Consider the following 11,794-nt stretch of genomic DNA (forward strand, 5'->3'; position numbering starts at 1 on the left):
TAATTCATAATATCTTACCATAGATGGATAGATTAATGGCAGTGTAACCAATATACAACGTTTTCATTCATACAATACTATCAGCATGTTTAATCCCCTACAGATTAGTTGATATCCTCTCCGGTTGTACCATTATCGCTTGACCTTCTGACGTCTTTATGGATCATATGCATAAATCCAAAAGCTACAAGAAATCCTGTTTGAATCTGTGCAGTAAGCCAGAGGGAAGGCTGACACATTTATTTATATGATATATATTTGTTTTTATTTCGTTCTTCTTCTAGACCATTTAATACTTTGTAAACAAATATATTCTAAATTATGTAATGTATGCAAAAGTCAAATTAAGCATAATGTGATTTCAATTGAGAAAGCATGATTAAACTCAAAATGTCTTAAAACCACTTATATAAATGTGAGTCATGTCAGAGCCTTGTTCAAACACATTTACTTCGGTATTCTACGGTATTTCTTTATTTGCACAAGTATTGTATTGTATTTTTTATGTTTTTATTGAACAAATAGACATACACTTAAGTTTGTCCGCTTGTGTTTGCCGTCGTGCCGGTATAAAATTCGACTGCGCATGTCCGCTCGCTCTTCTCTCCTCCACGTCAAAGCCGCAGCGTCACTGTCTGTCCCGGAGCTCCTCACGTCGAGGTAAAAACCCTTAAATATAAACGTTTCACTGCAATAATGCGGGCAGTGTGTCGTGGAATCTTCAGTCATTTACATTTAAACTCCCATATCTGAGTTTGAGTGTTATATATATTCTTTATATTGCTATGTCATTTCGCCTTTTCCGCCATTCACGTTAATAAAAGTTGATTGCGTAAAAGCGGCGTAACGAGTTTTAAAACGTATCATTCCATCGCGGTTCGTATTGTGTGTTTAATGTGCGCGTTTACGGCAGGAGCTGCTTTATGCCGACGTGAACAAAAGACCATGTGCTTTTGTGGAGGCCGCGCCAAGCTCCAGCAAAGTCTGAGTGAAAGTGTGACGAGCGCGCTGGAGACGGGCGTGGCCGGATATGAACGTGGGTCTGTTACGTGGTCCCCTGCGCGTGTATATGGGGGTCTCCTGCGCGTGAGTGTGTGGGGGTCCCCTGCGTGCACACTCGCGCGTAGGGGACTCCCACGCGTTAGTGTGTGGGGTCCCTTCCTGCGCGTTAGTGTGTGGGGTCCCTTCCTGCGCGTGAGTGTGTGGGGTCCCTTCCTGCGCGTGAGTTTGTGGGGTCCCTTCCTGCGCGTGAGTGTGTGTGGGGTCCCTTCCTGCGCGCGAGTGTGTGGGGTCCCTTCCTGCGCGCGAGTGTGTGGGGTCCCTTCCTGCGCGCGAGTGTGTGGGGTCCCTTCCTGCGCGCGAGTGTGTGGGATCCCTTCCTGCGCGCGAGTGTGTGGGGTCCCTTCCTGCGCGCGAGTGTGTGGGGTCCCTTCCTGCGCGCGAGTGTGTGGGGTCCCTTCCTGCGCGCGAGTGTGTGGGGTCCCTTCCTGCGCGCGAGTGTGTGGGGTTCCTTCCTGCGCGCGAGTGTGTGGGGTTCCTTCCTGCGCGCGAGTGTGTGGGGTCCTTCCTGCGCGCGAGTGTGTGGGGTCCTTCCTGCGCGCGTGTGTGGGGTCCTTCCTGCGCGCCAGTGTGTGGGGTCCTTCCTGCGCGCCAGTGTGTGGGGTCCCTTCCTGCGCGCCAGTGTGTGGGGTCCCTTCCTGCGCGCCAGTGTGTGGGGTCCCTTCCTGCGCGCCAGTGTGTGGGGTCCCTTCCTGCGCGCCAGTGTGTGGGGTCCCTTCCTGCGCGCCAGTGTGTGGGGTCCCTTCCTGCGCGCCAGTGTGTGGGGTCCCTTCCTGCGCGCCAGTGTGTGGGGTCCCTTCCTGCGCGCCAGTGTGTGGGGTCCCTTCCTGCGCGCCAGTGTGTGGGGTCCCTTCCTGCGCGCCAGTGTGTGGGGTTCCTTCCTGCGCGCCAGTGTGTGGGGTTCCTTCCTGCGCGTACACTCGCGCGCAGGGGACCCCCACGCGCGTACACTCGCGCGCAGGGGACCCCCACGCGCGTACACTCGCGCGCAGGGGACCCCCACGCGCGAGTGTGTGGGGTCCCTTCGCGCGCGTGTGTGGGGTCCCTTCGCGCGCGCGAGTGTGTGGGGTCCCTTCGCGCGCGCGAGTGTGTGGGGTCCCTTCGCGCGCGCGAGTGTGTGGGGTCCCTTCGCGCGCGCGAGTGTGTGGGGTCCCTTCGCGCGCGCGAGTGTGTGGGGTCCCTTCGCGCGCGCGAGTGTGTGGGGTCCCTTCGCGCGCGCGAGTGTGTGGGGTCCCTTCGCGCGCGCGAGTGTGTGGGGTCCCTTCGCGCGCGCGAGTGTGTGGGGTCCCTTCGCGCGCGCGAGTGTGTGGGGTCCCTTCCTGCGCGCGCGAGTGTGTGGGGTCCCTTCCTGCGCGCGCGAGTGTGTGGGGTCCCTTCCTGCGCGCGCGAGTGTGTGGGGTCCCTTCCTGCGCGCGCGAGTGTGTGGGGTCCCTTCCTGCGCGCGCGAGTGTGTGGGGTCCCTTCCTGCGCGCGCGAGTGTGTGGGGTCCCTTCCTGCGCGCGCGAGTGTGTGGGGTCCCTTCCTGCGCGCGCGAGTGTGTGGGGTCCCTTCCTGCGCGCGCGAGTGTGTGGGGTCCCTTCCTGCGCGCGCGAGTGTGTGGGGTCCCTTCCTGCGCGCGCGAGTGTGTGGGGTCCCTTCCTGCGCGCGCGAGTGTGTGGGGTCCCTTCCTGCGCGCGCGAGTGTGTGGGGTCCCTTCCTGCGCGCGCGAGTGTGTGGGGTCCCTTCCTGCGCGCGCGAGTGTGTGGGGTCCCTTCCTGCGCGCGCGAGTGTGTGGGGTCCCTTCCTGCGCGCGCGAGTGTGTGGGGTCCCTTCCCGCGCGCGCGAGTGTGTGGGGTCCCTTCCCGCGCGAGTGTGTGGGGTCCCTTCCCGCGCGAGTGTGTGGGGTCCCTTCCCGCGCGAGTGTGTGGGGTCCCTTCCCGCGCGCGTGTGTGGGGTCCCTTCCCGCGCGCGTGTGTGGGGTCCCTTCCTGCGCGCGAGTGTGTGGGGTCCCTTCCTGCGCGTACACTCGCGCGCAGGGGACCCCCACGCGCGAGTGTGTGGGGTCTCTTCCTGCGCGCCAGTGTGTGGGGTCTCTTCCTGCGCGCCAGTGTGTGGGGTCTCTTCCTGCGCGCCAGTGTGTGGGGTCTCTTCCTGCGCGCCAGTGTGTGGGGTCCCTTCCTGCGCGCCAGTGTGTGGGGTCCCTTCCTGCGCGCCAGTGTGTGGGGTCCCTTCCTGCGCGCCAGTGTGTGGGGTCCCTTCCTGCTCGCCAGTGTGTGGGGTCCCTTCCTGCGCGCCAGTGTGTGGGGTCGGTCCCCTGCGCACGTGCAGGAGCTGTCAGGGGCCTGTCACGTGCAGGAGGCAGAATCAGCAGCAGGAGCTTTTGCTTATGTCATCACCAGAAGCCAAAGTGCAGTGAAAATGATGGTGTAACTTTCAAATGTAACTGTAACTTTACTGTGATGTAGAGGAGCGTGAACACATTGTAGTAGTTTTTTTACATTATCAATGACGGTGTTAAAGCGATCGGTCAGAAATGCGACAGTGACAGTTGTACATTTTTGTTTGAGTTCAGGTCAGGATATGACCGCGGTGGCACTGTAAAATTGACCAGAAGTGCAGGATCTTTAATGGGATTCCATGACTTTGTTGAGTTAAAGTTTGTCAAGCTTTTTTTTTTTATAGCCAATAAGCTATTATAATTGTATAGCTCCTAAAAGTGATTATACATTGCTCTCTCCTTATTTGGTCGCTTAATGTCTCCAGATGCAACTACTACAGTCATTTTTTTTGAACACTCTTGCGTTCCTTGTCTTGAGCGTTAACCACCTGCTTGTCTACATGGATTTGTCTAGAATGTTGCGTGTTTTGGCTTTAAACTAGTCAATCTCATTGAAGCTTGTGTCACAACTCAGATCTGTGGCAAGGCGACCCCTGCTTAAAGTAAGAATGCTCTTCAAGGTGATTAAGACTTGGAATTGAACTATAGTGTTGCATATGAGCAGGAAGATCGTAAAAGGACTGAATCCAATGTTTCTAAGGAGCTGATTGAATCCCTGAAGTCAATGTGTGTGAAACTGTTTTAGAAACCGTGTTCACTCCCAGGGACTTGTATGAGCGTTTACTCCTGGGCCCCCAGTATGCCGCGCTCTGGGCCCCCGGTATGCCGCGCTCTGGGCCCCCGGTATGCCGCGCTCTGGGCCCCCGGTATGCCGCGCTCCGGGCCCCCGGTATGCCGCGCTCCGGGCCCCCGGTATGCCGCGCTCTTCACTGAGTGAAGTGTAGTCCGACCTGTTTCCTTATTAAATCCATTTAGTTAAGATGCTTTTAGTAAAGTTTTAACGGGCTAATCATCTGCTCTGCTTTAAGTCTCTAACGTGCAGATGTATTAAAATTAAGTCTCACTTAAGGTGCTTTAACTCTTAAGTGAAGATTGTGCTGCACAGAATCATTACTGTTCCAGTCGATCGGTGCAAATGGGTTTTTGACGTTTATCATTTTTCCTCATACTTTAGCATGCAATTCATTTATAAACTTGTATTGTTGTAAATATGGTCCAAGGCTCGTCGGCCGGTGCTCTGGATTGCTGTCTGCATTGGCCATGGAAAAACCCCAGATCTGAAGTCTCAGGACGTCTCTTCTGGGGAGGATTTAGTGCAGTTTTTAGCCGGCAGGATAAGGCTGTGCTCAGTGGGCGGGGCTTGCCTCCTCGGGTGTGTGCGGCAGGTGCGTGCCGAGCTAAGTCGCTCTATGCTGCCCTGGCTGTGTCATGGGGTCGGCTCCCTCGGCAGCCGGCCCCGCTTCTGCCGACGACAAGCGGTTTCACTCGCCTGCCCTGCCAGCTCTAAAGTTTATTTCATACGTCTCTGCTTCTAGAACCATGTCTGATAACGAGCGCACCTTCATCGCCATCAAGCCCGACGGCGTGCAGCGGGGCCTGATCGGGGACGTCATCAAGAGGTTCGAGCAGAAAGGGTTCAAGCTGGTCGGCATGAAACTGCTCCAGGTGAGGCCCTTCTGTTTCCTCCTGAACCATCAGATGCTTTTACAATAGAGTTTGTGTTAAAGGCGCATGATCCAAGTAAGTTTATGGGACAGATGGTTATTTCCACCTGGGCAGCTCCATGGTTTATAAAAACATTGCTGGAAATGGTACTGTATTGATTAAATTATAAGATCTGAATTACTTGCCTTCTGGAGCATGAAATCATTGATCAGAGCTATGGAAACGCTCCTGTATTTAATTCCGGTTAGGCTCCTGGATACAGCTGTAACTCTCGTCTTACTGTCATTTGGATTCTGTTACGTTTTACTGCAGCTCAAATTTATTTTTAAAATCCCACTTTGTGGAAAATGAAGTTACATTTTAAACTAGTGCTTGAAACGTTCTCTCCAGATGACCAATTTTTGTTTAAAAAATATGCAGTCCAAAAATGATTAACCAAATGTTTAATATTTTGCTGAAGTTGGTTTTGCAGCAAAGCATCAAAAATGGTATTTGCTCTGATTACTTAACATAAATAGCTCTGCATCAATGATACTGTTTTGTTTTTCACGCGGGCAGGTTAAGCACAGGCGGTAGAGCTCATTATGACTCTATTCCTGGGAGCCGAGGGGCCACTTTTAGCCCAAGAACAAGGACTGCCTGACCTCCAGGCTCACTACAGGGCCCCAGGTGGGAAAGGGCCATGGCTGACAGTCACTTAAGGTTGAGAATTGCATAAATGTTAAATGTGTTAATAAACTAAAAATTTACTGCAATTGTAAAATGGCCAACACTAATTTGAACTTTAAATGGCTGTCAATATCAAACACCTTCAAATATTTGCTGAAGGAGCTCCACTCCCACAGTTTGAGAACCAACATTTTATATAAATGTTTAGAGACAGATCCTGACCTGTTTAATGAATGAGGTCTTTGTTCAAAAGTATCACGCATTACCCAGTTCTACACTGAACCTACAGGCTGAGGAGCTGAACATGGGACAGTTATATTCTCATTAAGGACTGAACATAAACTTCTGACATGAATCAAGTTGAGAGTATCTGTGTTGTATGGTGAGGTACTCTGCAATGCCCCGACTTAATGAACACTGATGCCTTCTATGGTGAAGGGAGGTCTTTATGGAGCAATTCTCTTGTATTACGTGACACCAAAGCTGGAGCACAAAGAGTGTAAAATGTGTGAGCGTAATGAACAATGGTGAAGTACAGGCTGCTTTTATAAATGCAAATTCTCGTTATAAGATTATTCCTTTATTGTCCCACATGGGGAAATTTCATTGGTGCAACGCAGGAAGATCCAGAGGTAGATGCAGAAGAAAAGAACCGATCACTTATAGGAAGTCTGAAAAACACTTTCAGTAGAAGATCTCCTATAAAGAAACTCCCATAGACAAATAAATACCATTGCATGTGATCACGACAGTAATTAACATGAATATGTGTCATGGCGGCACATGGATTGCACATGAATTTCACTGTAATTAAACAAAATTGACATTTTGGTCCTAGGATCTGCAGCAGCACTTCCTTCCTCTAGACTAGAATATACATTTGATTCTTAAGCTGCCATGTGATTAATCTGACTTTTCCAGGATGGATTGGACTGTCAGTAACTTGGTGTCTTGTCTGCAGGCGTCGCAGGAGCTGCTGAACAAGCATTACGCTGACCTGTCTTCCAGGCCCTTCTTCCCCTCGCTCATCGCCTACATGAGCTCCGGACCAGTGGTTGCTATGGTGAGACCAACTGCACACACCTGACAGTCCCAATGTTGTCCCCATGGAGACTCTTTTGCATTTGGAAAACTGCAGCGCAAGTGGACATTTCCAGATATTTAAAATGACTATCTATGGCAGGAATGTATAAACTATGGCCCTATGTTGGCCCTCCAGTTTCCCGCCAAGTTGGCCCCAACAACCAAATGTAAAACCAGAGCCTTTTTGTTATGCCAACCTAATGTTCCAAGTCTCAAAGTTGTAGATGCACATTAAAATTGACAAATGCTAAATTTCCAATAATTCACTTTGTCATTTGACACATTGGCCTTTTGTTTGTGGCCCTCTGCTCAGTTTAAGTTCAAATGTGGCCCCCGGTGAGTGTTTGGGACGAGCTGGAGAAGCATTTGTGCAACGACTAATCGTTTTCCACCAATTGATCTTGTATTGATGCTGGCAATGTTTTAATGTTGCATATGCCACAGCAGCTGGCGGTGGTGGAGTGGTTAATGCTCCGCACGCATGCCAGGCTCTGTCAATCTGAGCGCACTGCCATATGAGACGAATGAAATCTATTGACTAGTCTTCAGCTAGGCAATATGTTTGGACCAACCACATAAAATCAGGTTGTATTTGAACTGTCAGTGCTCTTAAACATCACAAAGGGCTGTGAAGTTGTTAAAAGAACTGTATCGTAACTGTAATCTGGCCTAAGTGTAAGATTCTTTAAACCAGACTGTAGAATACTGTTGGAAAATGAGTTCTATGGGCTCTTCATTCACTAGAGGTCCAGACTCTGCACCTTCAGGGCTCCACAGGGCCTCCGCCTCCTTCACATGTGTCTGACCTTTGTTTGCAGGTGTGGGAAGGCAAGGGCGCCGTGAAGACGGGCCGTGTGATGCTGGGTGCCACTGACCCCGCGGAGTCGGCCCCTGGAACCATCAGAGGAGACTTCTGTATCCAAGTCGGAAAGTGAGTAGCCAGCTTTAATGCACTAAATCGTTTAAAGGGAAATGTCTAAGACTGGGAGCAGTTTGGACACTTCTAAAAAAGGACAGTACACGTGTTCCTGCCTTGAACTGTCACAATTTGCCTCTTCTGTCTGAAGCCGTGTGTAGAGGAGTAGTTTAGATTATGCGCTGTCATATTCTGCTTGTTACTGCCACAGAAGGAGCATCCAGGAGCTATTCAACAATGCACTGAACTCATGATCAGAGTTTGGTGCTTTTATAAGTCAAAGCTGCCTTCATGCTCTAAACAAAACTGGCTTAAAATCAAAATGTAGTGAAGGATTTCTTTAGCCAGTTTTCCCATCTTTCCTAAGTAAGCACTTAACAGGGGGCGCGAACTTGAAATGGTTTCAGATTTTAAAACATGTTTAGTTATTACTACTTTAAACCTAATTTGTATGTATTTTTAAATTACTCATGTATTGGGGCAATTGCATCACGCTCCTGCAGACGTTTGTATCGCTCGACTCGGGTCGACCGCTTTTAACTGCCACATTTAAGCCAAGTGGATCAACAGTCAGCACTGGCAGTCCACAGCACTTTGACAGAAATTAACTTTTGGGAAGTTTTTCTGTTCACTGGTTCGTCTTGCACAGCCCTTTGGCTATAACCAGCGTCTCCATTTGCGCATGCATGTTGCATCTGAAGGCTGTGCTAGCATGCTAAAATGGTGACTTAAAATGTGTGTGACATATAAATCTAGCCAATGATTGAAGCTTTTGAACAGTGGGTGGGTTTTAGGAATAATTCTGACTTGAAGCTCACTATTCACAAAGCTGTAAAGAGCCACTGTTTTCACCTCTTGAATTTAATTTTCACATGCAGTTTTAGCAGTTATAATGGGTATTTGTGGTCTCAAACCTAAAAATATATCGGAGCTAAAATTTAAAAGTTCAACTATTTATATAATTTCTAAATTGACTTTGATACAAAAGTCAACACCAAAAGGCCTATTCCTAGAGCTCTGAAACTTTACAATTGTCAACATGATGAACAGTGAGTCAGACCATGGTGCGTAGAGCTGTTGGAGTTGAAGTGGTAAAAATTGTACCCGCACTTGTTTTTCAGGAACGTGATCCATGGCAGTGACTCTGTGGAAAGTGCGACGCAGGAAATCTCCCTGTGGTTCACTGAGGACGAGCTGGTCACCTACAAGAGCTGTGCCTTCGACTGGCTCTACAACTGAGCCGCCGTCCACCCAGGGACCGCCACACACTTGCCTCTTTCAGTCCCTCATGTCCACTGTAGCAAGACTGCTTCTCCACTCATCAGTGCTGACTGTGGCTCTCTGACCTCCTGCTGCATGTTCGGCCCGAGCTCATGGCACTTATTCCCTTTAGAAACATTCCATTTCCTGTTTACTAGATCATGTCCATGTGAGGGTGAATCTTTCCAATAAAATTCCACATCAAATTTGTCTGTTTCTTCCACACTTGACTGTAGAATGTTCTGTATTCTGCTAAAATGGACATTTGAAAAAGCTCAATGTTCCACTGCCATCTAGTGGCCACCGAAGTTGCTGGTTAAGTACCGTAGACTTAAACGGCGATGTCCTAACTTTTTTCACCGGGCTACATTTTGAAACTTATTCGGGGCAGAGGTCCAGACGATCCCAAAAATGACAAACTTCTAAATTTTGCACTTGACCTTGTTTTTATTAGCCTCCACGCCTTTAATAAAACGTTATTAGATTGGTATAACCTAAACATGTTTACATTTTTCCAATTTGACAGTTAAAGTACTATTTAGGCCCACTTAGCAGGAGCTAACCAAATAGGTCTGAGTCTCAGTTGGACCCCTGGCCAAAGTTTGGCCATGCCTGCTCTATGGCAAGGCAAGTTTATTTGTAGAGCACTTAGTACACGAGGCAATTAAAAATGCATAAAAATAAAAATTACAGAAACCCAAATGCAATAAAAGAAACACTAAGCCAAATCCAAATTTATCTGGCCACATTGGCAACATTCCAGACCCACTTTTCCATATTTGACATTGCAGCATGACCGGCGTCTCCGGGATGGACACATCACTTTTAGATTGATTTGTTCCCATATCTACACGCTTTCTGCAAACTGCAAACGTCTGTGCTGAGCGTATGTTGCTTTTACCACGACTCGTCGACGCCTCCACCTGATGTGTGGTTTGTATCTTTACCGACCTCGTCTCGTCTGCCCCGCCCTAGATTTAGCCTTAGCTAAACTAATTGTCTCAGACAAAACTCCACCAAAGCTTTAGTGTTAAAACCAGGCTCTTCCAGGGCTTTACAGAAGGCTTAGTGCCGACCGACAACCTGACCAGCGTGTGTTCTGACCCTGTCCCCAGGCACCTGCCATGAGCTGTGCTTGGACACCAGCACAATGGGCCATTGTGTCCAGTAAAACGATTTACATGTTTAAATGAGTTTTAGAATTGTAGAGAATTTCTCTAAGAAAGACCTTTTAATTTTAATACATTTAAAAGGTGCTATTTTTAAGCTAAAAATTAAAGGTGCCGAGTACTACCTCAAAATAGTCCCAGATTAATCTTTTAGTATTTAAAATGTCAAAAATTAACAAATTTAAAATTAAAAAGGGTAACGTGTAAATAATTTAAGACATAAGAGAAGAGTGCAAATAAAAATCCTTTCAGTCATATGCGCAGCTAAACAAAACTGTCTTTAGCTTAGATTTGAACATTGTCCGAGTAGAACCTGTCTCACATCTTCAGGAAGAATGTTCCAGATTTTACCTGCATAAAACTGAAACACAGATTCTCCATGTTTAGTCCTGACTCTGGCACCAGCAGGAGGCCGGTCCATGTTTAGTCCTGACTCTGGCACCAGCAGGAGGCCGGTCCATGTTTAGTCCTGACTCTGGCACCAGCAGGAGGCCGGTCCATGTTTAGTCCTGACTCTGGCACCAGCAGGAGGCCGGTCCATGTTTAGTCCTGACTCTGGCACCAGCAGGAGGCCGGTCCATGTTTAGTCCTGACTCTGGCACCAGCAGGAGGCCGGTCCATGTTTAGTCCTGACTCTGGGCACCAGCAGGAGGCCGGACCATGTTTAGTCCTGACTCTGGCACCAGCAGGAGGCCGGAGACTTGTACACAAGCAGAGCTGCTTTAAAGTCTCTTCTCTGAGCCACAGGGGGCAGTGCAGAGACCTGAGAACAGGACTAATGTGATCATACTTCCTGGTTCTAGTCAGGACCCGAGCAGCAGCGTTCTGGATGTACTGCAGCTGTTTTACAGCTCGTTTGGAGAGGCCAGTGAGCAGGCCGTTACAGCAGTCTAATCTACTGGAGACAAACACATGGATAAGTCTCTCTAAATCTGGTTTTGACAGTATATTTTTGATTTTGGCAATGTTTTTTAGATGGTAAAACGATGCTGATGTTATTGATTTGACGTGGCTATTAAAGTTCAAGTCTGAGTCCATTATTACCCCCAGATTTCTAACTTGGTTTGTAGAGCGTTTTAGAGCGAGACTCTGGAGGTGACCGCTAACACTTTCTCTTTGTTTCTTTGGGCCAAAAACGATGATTTCAGTCTTGTCTGAGTTCAGCTGGAGAAAGTTGTTCTGCCTCCACAAACTGATCTGTTGGATGCAGTGACAGAGTGAATCCACTGGCCCATATTCACCTGTCGACAGTGAAACATAGATCTGACTCGTCTGCATCATTCTGCTATAACTTCAGACTATGTCTGAACTGTACAGATGGATACGTAGTTTCATTGCTAAAAGTTGAAAGTGCAGATAAATGCGGGTTCGGGGTTTAACAACTCTATTACACTACATCCATTCTGTCTTTTTTTCCCTACAAAATTTAGGTGACTAAGTATAATGTCCTAGAAAAATATATGGCTAATGAAATTGAGTTGATTGAGGCGGTGGTGCTGAGACATTGAGTCAGAATGGGCTGTGGGTCGTCCCCAAAGTGCTGCTGATTGGTCTTGGAAAGAAGAATGGGGTACAGCAGGTGAGATGGGCAATTTCCATCCCAGAGTTGAGGCTTGAGTTCTATGGAAGGTGGGATTTTTTTTCCCTCCTGCTTCC

At 48.7% G+C, this 11,794-nt stretch overlaps 1 protein-coding gene across 1 annotated transcript; it reads left to right on the plus strand.

The window, feature by feature from the left end:
- The first annotated feature begins 580 nt into the window (after nucleotides 1-580).
- Nucleotides 581-9,175, plus strand: LOC140369123 (nucleoside diphosphate kinase B-like). The gene is made up of 5 exons (XM_072456372.1): nucleotides 581-660; nucleotides 4,912-5,041; nucleotides 6,672-6,773; nucleotides 7,612-7,724; nucleotides 8,831-9,175. The coding sequence occupies exons 1-5, from the start codon at nucleotides 587-589 to the stop codon at nucleotides 8,946-8,948; spliced, it is 537 nt and encodes a 178-aa protein (XP_072312473.1). The 5' UTR covers nucleotides 581-586; the 3' UTR covers nucleotides 8,949-9,175.
- The last annotated feature ends 2,619 nt before the right edge of the window (nucleotides 9,176-11,794 follow it).

The sequence above is a fragment of the Eucyclogobius newberryi genome, unplaced genomic scaffold (assembly GCF_026437365.1).
Source record: "Eucyclogobius newberryi isolate DKJ021-1_F unplaced genomic scaffold, fEucNew1.0.hap1 SCAF_20, whole genome shotgun sequence".
NCBI classification, from domain to species: domain Eukaryota; kingdom Metazoa; phylum Chordata; class Actinopteri; order Gobiiformes; family Gobiidae; genus Eucyclogobius; species Eucyclogobius newberryi.